The sequence below is a fragment of the Panthera uncia genome, assembly GCF_023721935.1.
Source record: "Panthera uncia isolate 11264 chromosome C1 unlocalized genomic scaffold, Puncia_PCG_1.0 HiC_scaffold_3, whole genome shotgun sequence".
NCBI lineage: Eukaryota > Metazoa > Chordata > Mammalia > Carnivora > Felidae > Panthera > Panthera uncia.
The window spans coordinates 77,216,548-77,240,319 of NW_026057584.1; the positions used below are offsets into that span (position 1 = coordinate 77,216,548).

General features: G+C 39.4%; 1 protein-coding gene across 3 annotated transcripts in view; it reads right to left on the reverse strand.

Moving 5' to 3' along the window:
• Positions 1–23,772, reverse strand: part of FMNL2 (formin like 2) — a 316,007-nt gene that overhangs the window by 60,655 nt on the left and 231,580 nt on the right. For all 3 annotated transcript variants that reach the window (XM_049615644.1, XM_049615645.1, XM_049615646.1), the window contains exons 7-9: positions 7,354–7,462; positions 3,091–3,167; positions 1,264–1,357 (exon numbers count right to left, since the gene is read on the reverse strand). In XM_049615644.1, the coding sequence (XP_049471601.1) occupies positions 1,264–1,357; positions 3,091–3,167; positions 7,354–7,462 (280 nt within the window). The remainder of the gene's footprint in view (positions 1–1,263; positions 1,358–3,090; positions 3,168–7,353; positions 7,463–23,772) is intronic.

Consider the following 23,772-nt stretch of genomic DNA (forward strand, 5'->3'; position numbering starts at 1 on the left):
AATAAAATAAAATAAAATAATAAAATAAAATAAAATAAAATAAAATAAAATAAAATAAAATAAAATAAAATAAAATAAAATAAAATGGAAGTTCAGAATCAGGAGCACCAAATCATGGTCCTGGCTCTGCCACTCATCTAGCTATGTGACCATGGACAAACAAAATGTATTTGGAATTTCAGTTTTGTCTTCTAGAACATGTAGACATTAATACTTGTCTCATATATTCTCACAGAACCACGTGATTACATGTGTGCACCTAGGCATAGCACCTGCCATAGAGTAGGTCTTCAATAAATACTAGCAGGGTTTTATTCCAGAGGCTCCCAGGAAAAGACGAGCAAGAGTCTGTAAGTCCCTCTTAAATCTGATTCTAATCCAGGAGCATCTGGAATCAAATGGGACTGCCAGGATAAGCCACAATTTGGCTGACAGTCTTACTGAAGCCTGAGCTCCAAGTGCCTTTACTTATTTTTGTAATATCCCACCTCAAAGTAGCCTCAGATGTTAGGCACATACAAGGGGAGCCAACAGGCACTCTTTGGGGCCATGTAACCCTGCACTCTACCACCCAGTGATTATTTCAGTCATGATGTCTTGATACCGTGGGCCACAATCCTTGGTATCATATTATCTGTGTGCAACTGTTTCTTCTGTAGTCCTTTTAGTTTCCATTTTCAACCATGCAAGTCCCAGGGTTTACCGTTTGCCTAGCAAAGGATCACCTGGTTAAGATTACAAACTGCTAAAATCAGTGTGTGTATTTATTTGAGAGGTTTCTGGTGGCATTCAGCACGGCAATGATAATGTATGTGATTTGGGGAAAATAGCTACGATTGAAGAGTTCATAAAATGTACACGGTGGGTGCTCAAGTATCAACCATAATGAAAACCACAGACGTTTAACAAAACATGTTTGCAAACTGTTTGCAAACTGGCAATTCCATGTTCTCCAAATGGAAATAGATCCTGCAAATAGTTTTTAACTTTTCTTGGAAATGAGACATCAAAGAAAGTTTAATGTATCCATTTAAGATATTTAGACTAAGTTCACTACTTCTCCCTCAGTGACGTCTTAGAAAATTAACTAGTCTACCCTGTAGGCCCCAAAATAAATAAAAAGGTAAACCATGGTAATCACCACTTATTGTGGTGATCATTTCACAACATATCTCATAATAAAACATACACACAGAAAATGTAAATCATTCTATTTAAAGATGTCCAAATATGTTTGTGTGAGCGAACTCCCAAGTATCCTACCTCCTTAAAGTTGTCAAATGCTGATAAAATGATTTCATGCCCGCCTCTGACAAGACAAACAGCTGCCAACAGTTCTAAGACAAGGGCTTTTGTTCTGTCGAAACAAGAAGAAACAAGCAAAAAAATAAAAAATAAAAAATAAAAAAAATCAGTGAAGTAACATGATGAATCAACTCTCCTTTCCTTCCAAAATGGCTATGATAATAAAATAATTTGTTCATGTATGTTTCTTAAACTTTTACTAAGGTATATTTATATTAAAGTACATTTTTAAACTTTTACTAACTTCTATGTATGTGATTTATCTGAGGTACCAAAGTTGGAAGGAATGTTTCCCACTCCCAACATTCGAATTAAAATGACTCAATAATGAAAATTAATTCTGGGAAGATTAGTCTTTCACTTCTATCAGTGGGTGACTCAGTATGATATGTTTGAAAAAGTTTTATTGATAAGCTAAAGACCATTGGGAACTTGAGAATATTCAGAAAAACAACCCACTGGTTAAATACCTTCTCTGGTTTTAGAGTCAGAGAAGTAACATTTGCCCCTCAAATTCAAAATCTACTGAAATTAATGTCCTATATTTCAAATCTGCTAATTGACAGATGGCGCCATAAAGATCCCCTGTGACAATGCAAGTTTTTGTCACCACTTCTTTATATGTAGGAGATCTGAAAGGAGCTGGATTACAGCGGTACTAATACAAGAATATTTTCTCTGACTAAAGAAAAAAACTAAAATGCCATCTGAAGTATTTTTAGAAAGAAACCCTTGGCAATACAGTCTAAGTTGTCAAATACAACATCAAGAAGAGCACTGTTTTTTTCATAAGATCACTTCTGTATTTTTTTTTTTTTTTCCTGGAAAAAAGCTATTGCCAACCACTAAATAAAGACCGGCCTGATATCCACAATGTCAATTACTTTAAGAAAAATGAATAACAGCTTCCCTGTAATAGTTGGCAGGGACAAAGAAGCAAGAAAACCCAGATTTCCTAATAAACTTAGGAAGCAATTGTAAATTTGCAAAAACTATTAATTAGGGGAAGTTTGAAATAATATTCAACATTTAAATAGGACTTTACAGTTTGCAATTCATTCCATGTCAGAAAGGATCTCATTTGAAATCAGAATTTTTGGTGGCATTAACCAGTGTTTCGATATATGGTCCATGCAGAGGTATCTGGTGAAGGGAGTAAGACTTGTGAAATGCGGAATCCCTCACCAAAATGGAAAACACATTATAGTAACTAAAATAAACTGATGAAAACAGGCTTCTAGGGATAATATGGGATGTGAATAATATGGCACTGGCTTTTAGAGGCAAGGGAGTAGAAGAAGCAATCCACGTGCACAGTTATTTTTGTTTTGTGTTTCTTTTTTTGTCTGGTAATAAAAACTACACATGTAAAGGCTGCCAAGTAAAGTGTAGACAAGGAAGAGTGGTTGCAGTTAGCTTTCAGCAGTAAGTGGTGTAGCTAAGTCTGTATGGAGGCTCTCCTGGCCCTAGTTCTAACAACCAGGCAAACTCATGCTCTCTACCAGATCTGGCAAAATTTGCAAGGATGCTAAAAACCAGGCCTAGAGAGAAGTGAAAGCTTGAAGAGAACAGTGAAGGGGTAATGTCTCCAGGTGCTCAACTCCACCACATGTACAACTGTAACTTCGCTGAGAAGAGAAGTCTACACAGCCAAGGAGTGTACTGGCAATCTTAATCCAAAGAGGTACATTTGAAAGTTTCCAAACTCTAACCTGGCTAGATGTTGACCAGCCCTCTGCTTCCGTTAGGTAGATTTATACTTGAGCAATTACAAAGTAAGCTTACCTTGGATTCTTGTTGTTCAAGCTCAGTGCGATCTCATTGACAGCATGTGGATGAGACATGACCATGTTGAAGCCATACTGAAATTAATGTGAAATAGAGCATTAGAGAGAGTCAGCTTAGGGGGGGGACTGTCCATAGTGATTTGAAAAAAATAAGGAGAACTTGAAAATTCTACCTAAGGTAATTTATAGCATCACAAATGCATTTATGTTTCTGGCACAACAGTGCCTGAATGTATTTCTCTATGAAAAATTTCAGGAATCATGCTATTATCAAGAGACCATATTCTCATTCTTTATGACTGAACTATGTGTTTCCCTTTATTAAAATGCTGAAAAGGCTCCAGTCCAGTGATTCTCAATCTGGCTGCTCATCAAGATCATGTGGAAGAGGAAGAGTAAAAAACAAAACAAAACAAAACAAAGCAAAAAAACATAACACTGATTTTCCAGGATACACCTCAGGTCAATATACTTTGGCAGGCGAGAATTTTACCACTGAACCACCAATGCAATATACTTTGAATCTCAAGGATCTGAACATTTTTTAAGCTGACTTCTCTATGCAGTCAGGATTGACAACCACTGCTTCACATCCCTTCTCTGGGCAATGGCTATCAGGACCAAAGCCTAGGAAGACTTGTCTTATCCTGAGGCATGTTAATTAAAGGAAGTAACAAGTTCAACAACAGGCTCCAGAATCACTCTTGGTTCTGCTGATTTGAGGAATCATTCCTTCTCCTCCAAGCTCACTCTCAGTTCGTGACTTTATTTCTCATTACCCAGAGAAAATATAAGGCATCAGAAAAAAAAAAAAAAAAAAATCTTCTAAAAGCTCCCAACCCAATATCCATCCACCCACAGATCCACCACTTGCCTCCTCACCTTTTCCTGAAGAGGAACCCTCCTGGGCTCCAATCCAAGGCCACTCCCTCCAGCTAAGTCTTTGATACCCTTCCCAAGAAGAGTCTAGGCTCCAGCAATTCTCCCAGCCCTCATCATTATTTCTCCCTGATTCCTTAGCATAAAAACTCAACTTAAACAGTAACAACAACAGCAAAATCCCTCTTGACCCTACAACCTGTGTCTACCTGCTGCCTTGTTTCTCTGCTAACATGGACCGCATAACTCCAAGCACTCAGTCTCCTCCTACTGACGTCTCTTGCAATCACTTTAAGTTTTTATGTATTTATTTTGAGAGAGAGAGAGAGTGAGTGGGAGGGGCAGAGAGAGAGGGAGGGAGAGAGAATCCCAAGCAGGCTCCGCACTGTCAGCATGGAGCTCGATGTGGGGTTGGAACCCACGAATCGCAAGACCATGACCTGAACCTAAGTCGGACACTTACCGACTGAGGCACCCAGGCACCCTGCAATCATTTTAATCAGGCATATCATCCCCACCTCTCCAATGAAACTGTTCATCCCAGAAATGCCAATGACCCACACTTTGCCAAGCCCATGGCCAATTCTCAGGGCTCATCTTGACACAGCAGCAGCACTGGTCACAGCTGAGCACTCTTTTCTCCTTCAAACACTTCCTCTACTTGGCTCCTACCTCCCTGTCTACTCCTCAGTCTCTCTAGGTTTTCCTCATGTCTCTGACATTTAAACAGAATGCCTCAGGGTTCATATTTTGGATCTCTTTGCTTCTCTGTCTACCCCTGTTGATCTCATGCACTCCCCTGGCTTTAAACACCATCAATTAAATCCCAAATTTTTAACTCCAGCTCAGACTTCTGCCTTGAATTCCAGACTGACATATCCAACCACTTATTTAAGATCTCTATGTGGACGACTACAGACATTTTTATTATTATTATTCTTTATTTACTCTTGAGAGATAGCGAGACAGAGCATGAGTTGGGGAGGAACAGAGAGAGGGGGAGACACAGAATCTGAAGTGGGATCCAGGCTCTGAGCTGTCAGCACAGAGCCCGACAAGAGGCTTAAACTCAAGAACCACAAGATCATGACCTGAGCCAAAGTTGGACACTTAACCGACTGAGCCATCCAAGTGCCCCGACTACAGACATCTTAAAGGTAACATCCCTGAAACTTCGTTCTTAATCTAGTCTCCCAAATCCTGTAGCCTCCCCCATCTTAGTAAGGGCTCAAGACAAACACTTCAAGGCCCCCCCCCCCCCCCCCCCCCCCCCCCCCCCCCCCCCCCCCCCCCCCGCGGCCCAAAAAAAACACCACCCCCCCCCCCCCCCCCCCACTCCTTACCACATATCCAAGTTGTCTTTACCATGAAAAGAAAACCAGAATCCGGCCACCTGTCATCATCTTTGCTCCTATAATCCTGGCCCATACCACCATCAACACTCACCTAAAACTAATGCAGCAACCTTCTAAATGGTCTACCTCCTTTCGTCTTTGGCCCCCAAGGCCAATCCTAAACACAGAAGCTAGAATGTCATGCTAAAATCAAGTATCAGATCATGTCACATTTTCCCTCAGAACTGTTCAATAGCTTTCCACTCACAGTAAAGACTGTATCCTTTCACTGGCTTATAAAGCCCTCCACAGTCAGGACCCCATGTTAACTTCAGATTTCATCTACCTCTCTTCTCCTTCTTACTTATTCTGATGCAGCCAACCTGGCCTCCTTCTTGGGCTTGGAGCACATCAGGCTTATTCCTGCCCCATGGCCTTTGCAGTCATCCTTTCTGCTACCTAGAATCTTCTTTCCCTAAAATCTCTCACCTTGTTTCCTTCTTCAAACTGCTACTGTGAAAAATTGCTACTTCTCCAGGACACTTTCCCAGTTGGCCTCATTAAAACTGAACACACACTTTCATCACTTCCCATTCTTATTTCCTGACTAGTTTTTTCACAGTATTAGTAACATTGCTCTGGAGCCCGTGTCCCTGGATTTAAATCTGATTCTACCACTTGCTGGCTAATTAAGTAAAACTTCATTTCTCTGTGTCTCAGTTTCCTTATCAGTAAAATGGAGATAGTAGTATTACTAATGTCATAGGACTGTTATAAGCTTTAAATTAAGTACCAGGCTTAAAAGCATTGGTCCTCTTAGGAAACACTCTAAGTGTGAGCTTTCGTTTCATCTCATCATCATTACTGTTATTTCCAACACTGCATGTTTTACCAATTTATTTATCACCTGTCACCCCTTTCATTAGAAAGTAAGTTCCCTGGGGCATTTATTCCCTCTGCCCAGAAGAGGGTCTCTCTGGCAATGCTCAAAAAATATTGACTGACAGAAAAAATAAAATGCACGTTCTCCCTCTTCAATTCAGCACCCTTATGTTGGGCTTGAATTCTAATACCTTCTACCTACATGTTTACCTTCCACTTCTGCTTGGACCCACCTTTAGCATCCCTACCCATGGATATCAAATCCTATTTTTATATTTGAATTACGTTTCTCTGATTCTTACTCCTGGTACCACTTACCTAACTTAAACCCTATCGGGCGCCAACTTCCACTTTGTTGTTAAAGTTAATCCAATTCACACGTTAAGCTGTCTCTCTCCCTGTTATGTTGGGGATAACTTGCATCACCATCACCTGGAGAAGGATCTGCCCTTTCAACAAGAATCCTCCAGGCACTTCTTCTAAAGATTAAGAACCACTAAGCCCAACAGACAGTAACTGCAACTTCTCACCTTTTTACCATATAACCCTTTGAGAACCACTGACCAATGTTAAGAGTCTATTCACTCCTAATGTTTTTTTTTTAATTTTTTATGTTTATTTATTTATTTGGAGAGAAAGAGACAGAGAGAGAGTACATGCACACACAAGCAGAGGAAGGGAAGAGGGAGAGGGAGAGAGAACCCCAAGCAGGCTCCGCACTGTCAGCGCAGAGCCTTATGTGGGGCTCAAACCCACAAACCATGAGATCATGACCTGAGCCGAAATCAAGAGTTGGATGCTCAACTGACTGAGCCACCCAGGCATCCCTCACTCCTAACATTCTAAAGTTGGTCCATTATTGCCCACAATCAGTGGCTTATTCTGTCATATGTGGTCACAAACATTCACCAACTCATCTAAACAAGTTTATGACCATAGGAGGAAAACATCTTCCCTCCAAGTACATCATAAAGGATAAATGCTAACTAAAATATAAAGGCAGTGAGTTAAATCTTGAGCATTAAAATCAACCAGACCCTTTTTTCAGTTGAATTGCATTAAATCCTGACATTTATTTCAAAGAGAAATACAAAGAAACCAAAGAGGACAAGATCTGAATCTGACAGATTTTTCAGATTTTTTGAAGAATCAGAACACAAACATACCTGGTAATTCATGATGGCACGTAAACACATGATACAGACATGCACGTCGTCTTTCTTACTCACTAATCTTGAATTTTTCAGGGTTCTTCTGCTTGGCAAAGTATTATATCTACAAATAAAAAGGGAAACTTCCATGAAACTACAGGTTACCTTCTTAGCACAGACACAGCCACTTAAAAAATGGAAACTGTTCTCTATCTTTATCTGCACCTAAGTGAGGATTACAGGCTGAAACCACCACCACAAATCCATCACCACAAAGCTATTTCCGGGGACTGCAAAGCCTACACGATTCTGTGTACTGGTCACCATCGCATCAAGCCAGATACCATGGACAATGAAACTCAACTTCACTCACAGCATATAGCACATCAGATTGCACAGGAGATCCGCCGACAACCCCAGGCTCCCAATCAGGAAGCCAAGCTAGATTCGCAGAGGTGATCTCAAACAGCATGCATGCAGTCTGCATTTGCAAACAAGCGAAGGGGTGAAGCCTTAGCTTATACCTAGACTGCCAGTCATCTGCCCCCAGTTTAACTGCACCTTCCCATTACTGCTCTCAGGACTCCCTGTTAGAGGAGTTTAAGGCTAGGCAAGGTCATACATTACCAGCTTTGATATCAGCTTGTGATGTTAGACTTTAACTGTACCCAAGACCTTAACAGTATACAAATGCCTCGACAGCCTGATCCCTCACCCAAAGCCCGGTATGGAAGCTGAAGCTTACATGGAAATGTGTTGGCATGTCGCACGGTGAAGAGGTTTCAATGTTAAAACTCATTCTAGAGATCCTACATTGCTAAGCCTCAGTTCCCCTGTCTAGAGATTCAGCAGAGGCTGCACGTAGTAACGAAGCGGCAAGGTAAACACAGTGCTAGCGGACAAGCTAACAACGCCAAGAGCGTCAATGTGAGCTTTAGTCAGTGCCCCTAAATACAGCTTTCTCTGCAACTCCAAGACCAACATAAAAGCGAATTTCAAAAATTGTCAACTACTCTCCCATAGAGTCAATGACAGAAATGATCTATAAAACATCAGCCCGAGGCCTTCCTTCTTCCTGAACTAATTAAAAAATTTAAAGGAAGTTATGATTAACGTTAACTGCTTTCAGAAGTCCCACAGGTGCAGGCTATGAGTTGAACACTGAACCGGCAGGTCTGTCTGAAGCCATCCAGCTGAGCAGCCCTTTTAAGTCACTTTCTATTCAAAAACTATCAAACAGAGGACGATTTTTTTTTTCACATAAGCCTACTAATGAGCCAAATAAATTGGTGAAAAGCACTTCAATACATCAACTTGCCTCCGTATACCTGAATGGATAAAATAGTTTGCTGATGGAAGTCTTAAGAAGAATGCTTTACTCAAGGGCTTTCCTGCTTTATGCACACTTAGAAATAAAAATGCAGCATGGAAGTTGGCCTAACAATTCACTTCTGAATGCAAAAACAAAGCTAAGGAAACAAATTCAGACTCGCGTGATTGTAAGGACACTTTCAACCTCTAAAATACACTTGCAAAATGTGTCCCTTCACCATAGCCCCAGCCTGAGCATGTCTGCTAACACACTTTATGGAGGTCTCACAGACATTGGTGTCTCTTTAAATAACAGCCATGCAGCCAACCTGACCCAAATGTCTGTGGTCTTCCTGGTCTCTTTCAGAAATTCTTTCCCCTCCTCTTTCTGAATTTATTTTAACCTGTTTTGCATTTCTTTATTGGCGTCACTTGTCAAGTATATCATAGCTGATGAGAGAGACGGTTGGCATTTTTAATTGAACGCAGTGGCTACCAGAGCACAATGAAGTTATCTGTGATTAAGTTGGAAAAAGAAAAAAGGTGACTTTTAAGGGAATCAAACATCCTTTACTAAATTATATTTACGTGCAGCAACGACTACAGGAGATTCACTGACCAAAGCAAGGGACTCTTTAAGGATGATGGACAGGTCAGTGTGTGTTTCTGTATCACTTCCATATACATTTTAATGGTTCTGCCAAGTAGACCAAACATACACATATAATGGTGTTTCCTAAGAGATGTAAAGCAACATAGCAAGTTCCTTCCTTTTACTTATTAATCCAGTTCTTCAGCTTCAGGATTGTAATAGAACTCTAATGAATGAATATGTCTTTGTCATTACTTGTATTGGTAGAAACTAGCAAAAACAGATTAATTATAATATTCTAATTACTAAGTTAACACAAAAGGCTTCTATTCATTGTAGTAGGTAGGTAATCTCAAATACACATTCTGGATCAATATTTAAAACGTATTTAATGTAAACAGTACATAAATACTTATCAATACTTAAGGAGCTTAAAAATATGTCATTAAGTAAAAATGTGTATCTGATTTGTTGATATTCTGTGTTTAAAAAATAGAGATTAGCTCTTTTCTAAAATGTATGGCACTTGATCTACAATTTATTTTTCTCCCATTTTGGGTTTATAGAAAACTAAAGAATTAAAGGCAACATTTGAACCTGTTGTGTTTAAAATCACTGCATCACTGTGTTTTTTAAAAATCACCAGTACAACCACTAACCAAAACAATCAGCACTGAAAGCTGAGAGAGATCCGTGCTATCATTTATTCCAATCTTCCCTGATACAGCTAAGAAAACTCAAGCCCAAAGAAACTACAACCACACAGCAAGTAAAAATCAAGAGACGAGACTTTAAGTGTCCTCACAGAGATGCAGGGCAGTGTCATTTTACAAGTTACAACTCATGGACAATCTGCCGGGTTATCATATGAAAAAGCTACTGCCTACAGCCATCTGTGCTGGCAAGTTCTTTGTCAAACGTTCATATCAGTCATCCTGACAGCACTGGGTCCATACAGGCATCATCTATCCCACTCCCAGTAATTATTTCTCCAGGCAGGACTAAGGTTCAGTTTGCTAAGAACAGCAGCATCTAGGCATCTTTTTCAGAACACACGGGTCCACGCACTTGGTAAGCAGTTTTCTTTTTAAATCTTTATCCTCTATCACATATCAGAAAAGGGAAGATTTGTTTTAATAGGAAATCTTGCTCTATTTATTTTGGAATTGTTATTCTGAAAGAATTTTCTCCCATTAAGTAAATGCACCCCGATAAACGTCACAACTCTTTACCTCTGTAAATACAAAATATTCGTAAATAATTTAGGATTACATTGTATCTCTAAGGCTTGGTGTTAGGGGCTGTGCCATGGGTTCACATGTACGTTAATCTACTCTCCAACATGCACTTTTTGTGGTATTTGACTACCTATTTAGGTAGATATTTGGTTCATTTGCCTTAAATATCAACTGAGTTACTTTTTTCTTTTTGGACAGTCTGAAATTCAGCTCCAATGTACAATATTGATAGAATACCCAAAAAAAACTGTCCCTGTGTAGCTGGTTTTAACAGATCTGTTTAACCGGTTGATGCTAAAATACCAAAAGAGTTAAGAATAACAATTTCTTGGATCCACTTAACCACAACAAGGACACCGGGACAAGGTAAGCAATCTGAAAGTACTGGCCTTGGGGTACTTGGGTGGTTCAGTCAGTTAAGCATCTGACTCTTGATTTCAGCTCAGGTCATGATCTCATGGTTGGTGGGTTTGAGCCCCATGTTGGGCTCTGCGCTGACAGTGCAGAGCCTGCTTGAGAGTCTGTCCCTCTCTCTCTGCCCTTCCCCCACTTAGAGTCTCTCTCTCTCTCTCTCTCTCTCTCTCTCTCTTTCAAAACAAACACTTTTTAAAAATTTATGAAAGTACTGGGGTGTCTGGATGGCTCAGATGGTTGAGTGTCTGACTTTGGCTCAGGTGATCTCACAGTTTGTGGGTTCAGGCCAACATCGGACTCTGTGCTGACAACTTAGAGCCTGGAGCCTGTTTCCAGTTCTGTGTCTCCCTCTGCCTCTCCCCCACTCACACTCTGTCTGTCTGTGTCTCTCTCTCTCAAAAATAAACATTAAAAAAAATTTTTTTCATTTATAAAAGTACTGGGGTGCCTGCATGGCTCAGTCAGTTGAGTGTCCAACTTTGGTTCGGGTCATGATCTCATGGTTCACGGGTTCAGGCCCCGCCATCGGGCTCTGTGCTAACAACTCAGAGCCTAGAGCCTGCTCCTGATTCTATGTCTCCCTCTGCCTCTCCCCTGCTCACACTCTGGTGCGCGCTCTCTCTCTCCCTCTGTCTCTCTCTCAAACATAAACATTAAAAAATTTGTTTTTAACATTTATAAAAGTACTGGCCTCGATTAAGTAGTACATTTGTTGTGATGAGCACTGGGTATTGTATAAAAACGGTGAATCACGATATTGTACACCTGAAACTAACATTACACTGTATGTTAAGTAACTGAAATTTAAACAAAAACTTACAAATAAAATAAGAGTACTGGCCTCTGATGTTCTCCACCAGCCACAGGAAACCAAACCAAATCTCTTGTTTGAGCTCCAAAGCTGGTTTTATTAAGCATCTCCTGTTTATGCTAAACTCTACTAAGTGTTAAGGAAAAATGAAAGACAAGGAAAGATGCTGCTTTTGCTTTTGAGGGCTCATCACTTAGTTTAGGATGCAACAGGTGAGTATATTGACAGCCCCTGTATGAAGTGTGCTGGGTCCACACTCCACCCCCAACCCACCATTCTGTCACATGCACCTCACAATGCATAAAATAGACTCAGCAGTACACACACCTGCGCAGCCCAAGAGGGTAAAGTGACGACAGTCCCATCATAAAGGAGAACATTTTTTTCTGCAAAGTATCATACTTAAAATCCCCACAGAGTCAACCTTTTCTCAATCAAGCCCAATTTGACTGAGTTAATACAGACCTATTCCTGGTAACAGTCTTTAGGCAGATCAGAGGTTTTTTTCAACAGGGCTCTAATTCAAGAAGTAAATCTAAAAGGAATGGACAAATTGTAGGGAAAGCCTCATAAAGGTGACATGACAGTGAACCCAACTGAACAAGAACTATTAACAGTGCAGATGTAAAACATACCCACCTTGTGATCCTTGGATTCATTATTTTTGTTCATATTTTAAGGCTGCGTGTTACTTTCCATATAAAGAAGGGGGGAGGGGGAAGCTGCACAAAAGCAAGTACTTATGGATGGTCTAGGTTTAGATCCCCATAAACACAGAGGGCTAACTAAGGATGTGATCATAATGCACACTTCAATCACCCTACAGAATGTTTCCCAAAAGGTCTCTTAGGTGGAGAGCTGGTCCTGCTCTACCCTCAAAAAGCAAAGTGTAACATTTCTGTGAGAAGCCCAAATTCCGCCACAACACATGTAACAAAAGAAGTATCATCAGGGGTGCCTGGGTGGCTCAGTTGGTTAAGTGTCCGACTTCAGCTCACGTCATGATCTCATGATCCACGGGTTTGAGCCATGAGCTGACAGCTTGGAGCTTGGAGCCTGGAGCCTGCTTTGGATTCTATGTCTCCCTCTCTCTCTGCCCCTTTCCCCACTCATCCTCTGTCTTTCTCTCTCAAAAATAAACATAAAAAATTTTTTTAATAAAAAAAAAAAAAAGTATCATCAGAAAAACTGGGCTTTGAAAAAAATCTTGTTCCCTGGTGCCAAATGTCCCCCTGGATGCCAGTAAGGCTGAATACAATGATTAACAGTTTCCACAGAAAAAAGGATGAAGGGAACTGATTAGTGCCATGCAAAACTCCACCAAATGTATGAGTTACACTGATTCCCTTAGGCTGAGTTGGAAAATCCCAGCAATAATCAGTTACCAATTAAAAACTCAGGCAGCTTGAAACTAGTCACCACAACCAAACGTTGTATGCACAGGTGCTGGTGCATAATCACGTTGACACACGTCAATAAGATTCCATATACCACAGTTGAAAGAAACAGCAGATAAGGGAGCCTACATCCGGTTCATGCCGCGCGGGCCTTCGGGCTAAGCCACGTTCACCTTACACAAGCATTGATCACATCTTAGTTTAGCTCTTTGAAAAAACTTTCCACAAAGACCTGAGCTTTACAAGGATTAAATGGGTGAGTCAGCAGGAGATGTGGGTGCTTCTGTGGTAATCTAATAGACTTGGTACATGTACCATTATAGAATTCTACACAGTGAAACCAATTACTACAATATTTCCTTCCTCAAGTTATTACGAAACTTCATATAAAACAGACTCAACAGAGCCAACTGAAGACTATCCCTCCGGTTCACTGTGGTTATATTTAAAAGGCCCCAGTGAGAGGCAGCACTAGTTTTCTCCTGGTTTCCTCCTATGAGCCTTACTCCTGTCTCTAATGATCCCAAATTCTGTCAAGAACGAATGGTATTAAGTTCCCTTAACAGAGGCTTAAAATCGGCATCTTCCCTAGTTCTCAAATCTCACAGTAAATACATCAGAGCTTAATCTAGGACAAGGAGGAAGAGGCTTGGAAGGAAGTTCATTTCCATTCTTCCCCCCTGCTAGCTGCCAGGCTGATGGTTTTCCCTGTGATTATGGAGCTCCTGGTTTTCAAGGCTACTGTGGAACTGGGGAGGGGGCCGGGGGGGCTTGGTCAGGGTAAGTGAAATGCCACAAAGCCAGCTGTTCCTACCAAGATTGAGTCATTTTTCCTAAATACACGCTCCCCAGATTGCTGCAGGACTAGCTAATTCCTGGAATTCTGGGGGAAAAAAATGGTTTCTGGCATATTTAGCCAGTTTCCTCATTGTTTTTATGGATGACTGCATTGAAAGAGTCCTGACTCCCTCATTTTCACTGACATCCGTATCAGACATTTAGAGATCATTTTCTGCCCAATGAAGTCATTCTGACTATGTGTCACTATTCCTTCAAGTTAATGGGAGCAGGTCTAATGAGGTCCTAAAACAATCAGGTCTCTCTGGTGACTCTGGACAGCTTCCCAGAGACGTAAGGGTTGGAGAGAACTCCTTCAGATTCCAGAGGAAAAAACAAGGGAATAAACTATTTAATGGAGGGACTGTGAACCAATGCCTGCACCACTGGAGCGCAGTACCTAAATGTAGGCTGTCCTGAGAACCTTTCTTCCCCACTTCAGGCAAGCAGTGCTCTGGGGCTCTGGATGCCTGGATACAAAAGATGATTTCCCAGAGGCAGAAAACAGCTCCCCATCCAATTTTTGGAGTTCCTACCATTTATAGAACAAAGAAAATGGGAGATGAATATTTAGACATTTTTTTTTCGAGGTCTCAAGAATTTTAAGGAAATCCTGTCTTCTGAGAAGTCATTTTGACCAAAACCTTGTAGCAAACTATCACCACCAAATTTCTCAGACCCTTTTCATCAGCTTTGAGAACTGTCTGCTAATCTGTCAAGCACTGAACTCAAGCCTAAATGTTACCCTAGCATTTGAAGAAGACACACTGTCTTGGAAAAACTGCCAATTGGAATTCACAAAATTCTGTGAATATGGACAGAAACAGATTACAAAACCGACTTAAGACCAAAACCCAAGAGAACTGACTCTAACCATTTATATTAATTATATGCACCAGTAGTTATATATATGTGTACAAAATAAGAAGGTACAAGTCAAAGCTAGTATGAGTAATAAGCATTAAAAAACCAAGCAATTTCTAGGTATGTTTTAAGAAACCTATGCAAAACATTTCCTGTTTAATACTACGGTGACAACTGCCATCTGAACCACCTACTTCATGTGTAGCAATGAATGTGCTGAGAGGCAGGTGGTGAGCATGTCAACCTGCAGAGCAGTGACAGCAGGTCCCATGGGGAAAGAGGGTATTTGGTTCATTCTATTTATTTTTAAGAAACAGATTTTTTTTTTTTTTTTAAGTTTGTATTTGAGAGACAGTGTGCATGCACAAGTAGGGTAGGGGCAAAAAGACAGAGAATCCCAAGCAGGCTCCACATGGTCAACACAGAGCCCCGCGTGAGGCTCAGATTCGTGAACCATGAGCTCATGACCTGAGCCAAAACCAAGAGTTGGACACTTAACCTACTGAACCACCCAGGCACGCCTCCGTGGGGCACGTGACTCTTGATCTCAAGGTCTTGAGGTCAAGCCCCACCAACTGAGCCATGCAGGTACCCCAACAAAGTACTTACTTCAAAAGCCCTTCAGAATGACTGATGAGTGAGCTCCAATCCATTGACTGATAGTGTTAAGAAATGGCCAGGCAAGTAAAACCTGAATTTTTGACTCCAAAAAAAGAATGGCAAGGCCAGCAAAGAAAACCTAGGAAAGTAAGGATCTTGGAATCTGCGTGGCTACAGGAATTTTTCTTGCCAGACACATGTTAGTAGCCTGAATTACATGTTAATGCTTCTTAGACTTCTGGTTGGAGTCATGTTTTGCCACCCTTAAACGACCACTCATTGTAAGAGTTTAAAAAGGAAGCTATATTAAGTGTGAACTAGTGTCTCATGTTTAAGAATCTAACAAACAAGTCGGACTACATCAAACTAAAAAGCTTCTGCACAGAAAGGAAACAGAGTTAAAAGGTAACCTACAAAATGGAAGAAAATAGTTACAAACCATTAATGCCTAAAACATACAAAGAACTCCACTACTCAATAGCAAAAAACAAAAACAAAAACAAAAACCCCAAAAAACCAATAACCCAATGAAAGAATGGGCAAAGGACTTGAATAGACATTTCTCCAAAGAAGACATACACATGACTGACAGTATCTAAAAAGATGCTCAACATCACCAGTCATCAGGAAAATACAAATCAAAACTACAATGAGATCTCAGCTAACCTCTGTCAGGATAGCTACTATCAAAAAACAAACAAACAAACAAAAAAACAAGAGATAACATGTACTGGCAGTGATGTGGAGAAATTAAAGTCCTTATGCACTGTTTGTGGGAATATAAGTTATACAGACACCAAGAAGAACAGTATGGAGTTCTCAAAAAGTTAAAAATAGAACTACCATAAGATCCAGCAACCTCACTTCTGGGTATTTATCCAAGAGAATGGAAATCAAAATCTGCAAGAGATATCTGCACACCTGTATTCATTGCAGCATTATTTATAATAGCCAAGATGTAAAAACAATCTAAATGTCCATCAACAGATGAATACATGAAGAAAAGAAATAGGAATTATGTGACATGATAGAGGTGTTAGCAAATGCTACTGTGGCAATCATTGCAATATACAATTTTTTCAAATAGTGTTGTACATTTGAAACTTACACATTATAAAATTTTATCTCAATAAAAAAATATTTCTCTCTCTCTCACACACACACACACGCACACACACAATATTAAGCCGTGACACAGAAAGGATGAGGAATTGTTCCAAGTTCAAGGACACTACACAAACACAACTACTAAGCACAATAAATGATCCTTACACTGGATCCTGGACAGGGTTTGGGGAAAAAAAAAAAAATGTTATGAAACACAGTAGGGTAATAGATGAAACTAACAGACTGGACTAAGAATGTCCATATTAAAACATTCTTATTTTGAGAATTGTACCATGGTTATGTAAGAGAATCCTTGTCTTAGGAAATCTACACTAAAATATTTAGGTGTAAAAGGGCACAATTCTGTAACATGCTTTCAAATGGTTAAAGGTGTGTATGTTTACAAAACAAGTGTGCAAGGAATAAATGGACAAATGTTAATTCTTGAATCCGTATAAGGAGCATAAGACAGATCACTGTACTATTATTACATTTTTTAAACTATATCAAAATAAAAAGTAAAAAAGAAATGTAAGATGTAAGCACATACAATGGAATATTATTTAGTCTTTAAAAAAAAAAAAAAAAAAAGGAAATCCTGCAATGGGCAACAATATGGATGAACCTTGAGGATATCCTGCTAAGTGAAATAAGCCAGTCCCATTAGGAAAGAGGCTGTATGAGCCTATTTAAATGAGGTATCTAAGACAGTCATGCTCTTAGAAGCAGAGAACAGAATGGTGGCTGCCAGGGGTTGGGTGGAGGGGTGTACTGGGAATTGTTAATCAATGACAATGAAGTTTCAGTTACACAAGATAAGTAAGTTCTAGAGAGCTACTATACATTGTGCCCATAGTTAACAATACTGCATTGTACACTTAAAAATGTGTTAAGGGGATAAGGTCTCATGTTAAGTGTTCTTAACAAAATAAAAAAAATAATAAAAGTGGTATGTTAAAAAAAAAAAAGAGGTGATAAGCTTAAGAATGAAGGACACACAACATGTCTGATAATTCTGTAAGTACAGGGGAAAGAACACTACTTCTGAACAAAAGCTGGATGTGATCAATGTTAGATATGTTCAGAGATCTATCTGCAAAGCACCAAGTACTCAGTCAAGACAAGCTGCTGCTCACCCAGTGATACCTTGAAGTAAGTTGGATCAGAATTTACTGTTTTGACATACACTTACTTCTAGACATGGAGACATATTCTTGTATGTGGGTTGGTGTACATGTCTGTCTCTCCCTGTGACCTTGTATTATCCACAGACAATATATTACTGTGGAACCTTGAATGAGTGTTTCCTGAACTGACCTAAACCAGACTTTCCCAGAGTCTGGCAAAAAAATGTTTTTCGAAAGTCTGTAGACCTTTCTTGCCAACATGTGTGAAGTCTGTAATATCGAAGTCCTAATGGCAACAGGAAAAAGAAAAGGTATATTCTCTCACAAAAAGTATTTTCACACAGTCTAACTATTCAGATACCAAACTAATATCTACCTATAAATAAAGAACAGTAATTAGAACTTCCTTGGAAGCTAAGGTAAGGTTTCAACCCAATAGGGCTGCAATGCCAACTGGGTATGTCACATGATTTGACCTAATTTTACTAGTCTTTTATGGTTCCAAGGTCTGGGCTTAATATAACTTTACCAAGATTTGGGGTTTTAGGTTTCCTCACTTACTCCTCAGACATGACATCACTTGGGCATATTTCTTCTATCAATTAACCTCATAAAATATATGATGCTGAAAAAAGTGAAACAAGCACTTTCTGACGGTCTCCACAGCCAAAAGAAACAGAGTGCAAACAGTTGAATCCAGATAGTTCAGAGTGGAGGTGAAGAGAGAAGAGGAAACAGAGGGGAGGGCAGAGGGAGTCAGAAATACCCAAATCTCCTAATGAACCTTTTTAATTAGTTTTTGAAATTTTCTGTTTGTCAAGACTTCCTACAGGACCAGCTGACAAGACAGAACCTATGAATCAAAAGATCTCCATACATGCTTTCCGAACAGAGTAAGTGGGCCAACAGCCTGCCAACCCACTATATGAATGGAGAGCCTTATTTGTCTGAATCTTCTGAGCTTTCATTACATTCCCTCTGACAAAGGTATTTGCCATTGAGTTACTAATTAATTCATATATATCCCTACGTGAAAAGTGTTCAAGGAAACCATCTATCTCCTGTGACCTTTAAATAGAAATATTTCTATGTTTGTTCCAAATCACCCCTGCTTTTCATAAACCTTCAATAGATCATTGCCAATGAGCTAAAATGATAATTCCATACCCTGGCCTTCAAAATATTACATAAACTGCTTCTAAACTGCTTCCAGCCAGACTCATCTATTCATTGTTTCCTAAACAAACCATGTGGTCTTACCACTGAACCACTGCCCATTCCACTCTCCCTCCTTCTCCCCTTTCAGAGTCCCTCCTCCAAGTCTTACTCACTGCTCTTTCACATCCAGACCACATCATGAATCTTTCCTAGGTTTTACTGTTCACTCTGGCCTCCATACACTGGTGTTGGTTATACTCATATGACACTTAACATAGGTCAGTGTGCAGGAGCACACACATACACATGTTTTCTCAATCAAATCATAAAGACATCTGACACAGAAGTCAGAAGACTGATTATAAACCCTGGCTCTGTCACTTACTAGGTATGGATAACTTCTCTGAGTCCCAGCTTCCTCATCTGTAAAATCAGGCTAATAGTCCTTGAATACCTGCCCCCCAAAATTCATGAAGATTTAATGATGTAAGCATGAAAATGTCCTTTAGTAACCATGAATCTTATACAAATAGTTTATGTATCTTTCTGTATCCTCAGCACTTTGGCAAAGCACCGTTCACCTGTTAAGTATGTGGTTAAGTCTTGCTGATGAAGGTCCTGGACCACAGCTGTAGGAAGTTCCTGCGTCACCTTCAAATTTTCCCCTCAACCCTATATGGTTAACATGGACCGTCCGCTCATTATGGAGCCAAGTTCTTTACTATCATAACCCGTGAGGGAGGTCCTAGACCCTATCATATGTAACAGAGTACCTGTGAGACAGATCCCCAACAATGCATTGGTCAGATGACTTCCAGATCATAACCTCTTTCAATTGGTCTTCCATTGGAGAAAAGACGCAACAAAGAGGTGGAACAAGTGAGATAAATGTTTCTCATAGTGGAAAACACTTGACAAATCTGCTTGTATGGTGCACCACAAGCTATAGAGCTATCATCAATTTCACTAGCAGGGCCATTAATATCAGCTACTAGCTGAAAAGCTGAAATGTACATTCTTAATCCAAGTACGTTTTTCTTTATTTACAACTTCAAATAAACAAAGCAATACAAAAACCTGAAACACAGTAACCCAACACCATCAGTTGTTTCTCTTACAAATTGTGCTGAAAAGTAAAATTGGAAGTCTGTAGTTGCAGATTATTTTTATAAAGTCTGCAAATTTAGAAAGTATTTTATAGATAAATAGATACTGCATTCTGGAACCTTAGATCTTCAAAACAAAAGTCTATCAGGTTAAGGAGTATCTTGAACATTTCTCTTCCCTCAGAAATAACATTCGAGTATTGCCTTTAACCAACATCTCATTTTTTTTCTCCTCCTCCTTTACTTTCTCTTTTTTTTTTTTTTTGCCTTTTTTATCTTACCTTTTTACTTTTATTCTTTGCTTTCCTCTCTCTCCTTCTAAATTCAGTGTTAATGAAAATTTCAAACAGTATCTGCTATCTGATGAACAGAGAGAACTCAGGCTTTGAGAACATTTTTTTTAAACTATTTTTATTTGCAATTTTCCCCCCTTTAAGTTGGACTCTATGGAAATAGATTTTCCATTATCTTTCCATACGGAAAGTTTTAATACATGCAGTCAAGGAGAAGAACTACTTCTAGAACAAAATACAGATTACAACTGTCAATAATGAAGACTATAAAATACTATAAAAAAATCTGAGTTGATTTTGTGTAACTTGAGGGCAGAAGAGGAAAGAGAAAAGAGAATAATGATCATTTTAGAAATTACATCCCTAATTTATATAAACTAGAAAATGAACAGAACACTGTTCTTCTTGTTCTGAATCAAGGTAAAAACTGCTTTAGCTTCTAATTATACAATTAAGAAATTTTTTTTTTAATCTAATACTATAATGGTTTAAGAGGTTACATGATTTTCTTCCCCCAACAATTAAAATTGAAGGTAAAGCTCTACTATTGAAATAAAAGAACTTGTAAGAGCTTCAAAGCTTCTTCCAGAACACCTCTTACTTTTCACGCAAACTGGTACAGAGTTGGTGTTCCCATATATTTAAATAACATCAGGAATACTGCTGTGGACACAAGTATTTACTGCAACAAAGCCGAATCAACTACATGGGCCATTGGTCCATGCGTGGAAATAGGTCTGCAGGAACTAGGTAACTCCTTGGACAATAAGGTCTTAGCTCAGTGCCTCATCAACAAAAAGTGTTCAAATAACCACATATGAGATCTCTTCCAGATTCCAACTTTGCTGTTTCTACTAATGATTCTATTTCTCTTCTAATCAATCATACACAAAATTTTCTCTTTACCACTTTGCCCACCAAGTCAATTCTGGAACATCTTCATACTTGGCCTTTGCTCTATGTTCTAAGTTCTCAGGTACCTCCTTTAGAGGTCCAAGCATCAGCCATCTGTTCCTCCAATCAACACCCAGTGCATTCACCAGACCCTACGTGCTCAAAAAGATCAACTACCTCATGTGTTTTCCCATTCTGCTGCCTACCAGATAAAACCCAAACTCCAAAATTCAAGGTTCTTTCTTAGGTGGCGTCTGATTCATAGGTATATACTACGTGTATTTTACATCAGTTCTAAAACATCGTACAAACAAAAATCTGAAAAAAGCTCACTGATAATCTCGTCTTTGGTGAAAAACAGTCACTATTTTCATTTGATAAACTCTTTTTCAATGCCTTCCCATCTGCACGTAGGCAAAAATGAAATCATATAAATGCAGAACTTTTTGTCTGACTCTTGTCCTTTGTTTAGAAATTACTTTTTCATGTTTCTATGTAACTTGTTTGTAATAGCTAAGCTATACTGATCATTTATGTTGACAGCATATTGATGAGGGTCTCCAGTAGCTCCTCTGGCATCTTTGCATGAAGTAGAAAAAGGCACATTTTCTGAGAAGGATCAGCAAAAGCCCTTCCTGCAGGGTACAACTGACATAAAGACAGGTGGACACCCTGATATAACAGAGACTATTTACTGAGGGAGAAAAAAATCATCCTGTGAATAAATAGGCAGGATAACATGGTTTAAAAGTTGAAGTCAGGCCAGCTCACTTTACATCCCACCTCCTATACTCACTGTTTGATCTCAGGAAAGTTGCTTAACCACTAGAGACCTCAGCTTCTTTGCAGGGATAAGAGTCATCACTATCCCATAAAGCCATGGTGAACAGTAAATCACTGAAGGGCCTTAGAACAGTGCCTGGCACACGGTAGACACTCAATATGTTTTTCCGCCCAATAAAAATCCTATCAATGTCATCTATTACCTTTGTGCCTATTGTTAAATATTTTTAAAAATTACTGACATGGAAAACACTGCCAGGAATGGGGTAACTGTGCTAAAGTGTTTATCAACAACGATCTAAATTTGAACTCTTCGGCTCTTCATGTAAATCCACTAAGGATAATAGATGGTAAATACTCAGTTGATGACTACTCAGGAAATGTCATTCCTTTTGATAATAATCTCAGGAAAAAATGTGAAATTTGTTCTGGGGGATCTTAGGAAGAAATACTTATGGAAGTTAACATCTTAGAGGAAATGTGGATCTTGGTTCCCTTACCACAATGGGAAGGGTCAGTCGGGGTTACCTACAAGGCAGTTGCTAACAAACCCTTTCCAGCTTTGTTTGTCTATGACCCAATGTCTCCATTAAATAGCCCTCTACCTCCATCACAAAGGACAGGTTCTTCCCTCTTTCCCAAACATGCCGGATCTCAGATATACACTTTTGCTCATCTCATGCCTCTTCACTTTACTTCTACCTGAAGCACTCTCCTCACCCTGAAGATCAACTCTGGCCATCACCCGAAGTCCCAGTTAAAATCTGGCCCCTTCTTCCAAGCTCTTAGAATTCTACCCATTTCTTTTAAAACTCAAAACAGAGGGGCGCCTGGGTAGCTCAGTCAATTAAGTGTCTAACTTTGGCTCAAGTCATGATCTCACAGTTTGTGAGTTTGAGCCCCGCGTCAGGCTCTGGGCTGACAGCTCAGAGCCTGGAGCCTGCTTCGGATTCTGTTTCTCCCTCTTTCTCTCTGCCCTTTCCCTGCTCATGCTGTCTGTCTCTCTCAAAAATAAACAAACATTAAAAAAGTAATCCAAACAGCTACTTACTATGTCACTGCTTATTTAGTCCAATGACACTAAGTAACTGTTCTTAAAAATTAAAAATGACTTTCTCTTACATCTGAATTAATACAATCTTTGTCTTCAAAAATCAAACATGTACTCATGTGCATATATAGCATCATTTAATTTAGCCAGACCTATGGCCACATTAACAGAAATCTTAACTGAAGGAAAACTAGGCCCCTAAGCTTACAATCCCAGGTTTCCACCACATCAATATCAATGTTTTTACCACTGGCCAAGTTGACAAATTGGTAAGATAAAACCTAACAGTTAATATAACTCAAGGTGAATGTCATATCCTAAAATTTTTAATCTTCCATTTTAAATAGTTAAAAACTGAATACAAAGAGGAGAGTGTCCATCAACATTAAAATTTTGTGTAAAAACAGTGTTTTCCCTTTTTTTTTTCATCAAGCCCCATTTATAAAATGTTGTCAATTTCACGAAATCCCCTTTCTTCTTCCAAGTTGAACCCCTTTTGCCAAGTGATATAGGGTCAGATTTCTATTCAATCAACGTTCTTATCTGGAGATTAAGATGAGGGAACTAAAATCTGCATTTGGATACAGAAGACACTCTTATCAAACAAAGCTACCAGAATAAGCTACAGTACATGAACTCATATCCTTCTACTCTTTTCAAAAAACCTGTAACATTAACACAATATACCTTAAAGGGTCAGATTCTTAAATTGAGGAATCATAATACGCTAACAGAGTGCACCAAAGTTTAAAAGGCAGTGGACTTTGTTCCAGCACAGGGTGATGGTAGTAAGCCATGAGGTTATCATATTATAACCTGGGGATAGGTCGCAATACCCTGCCACCATGCGC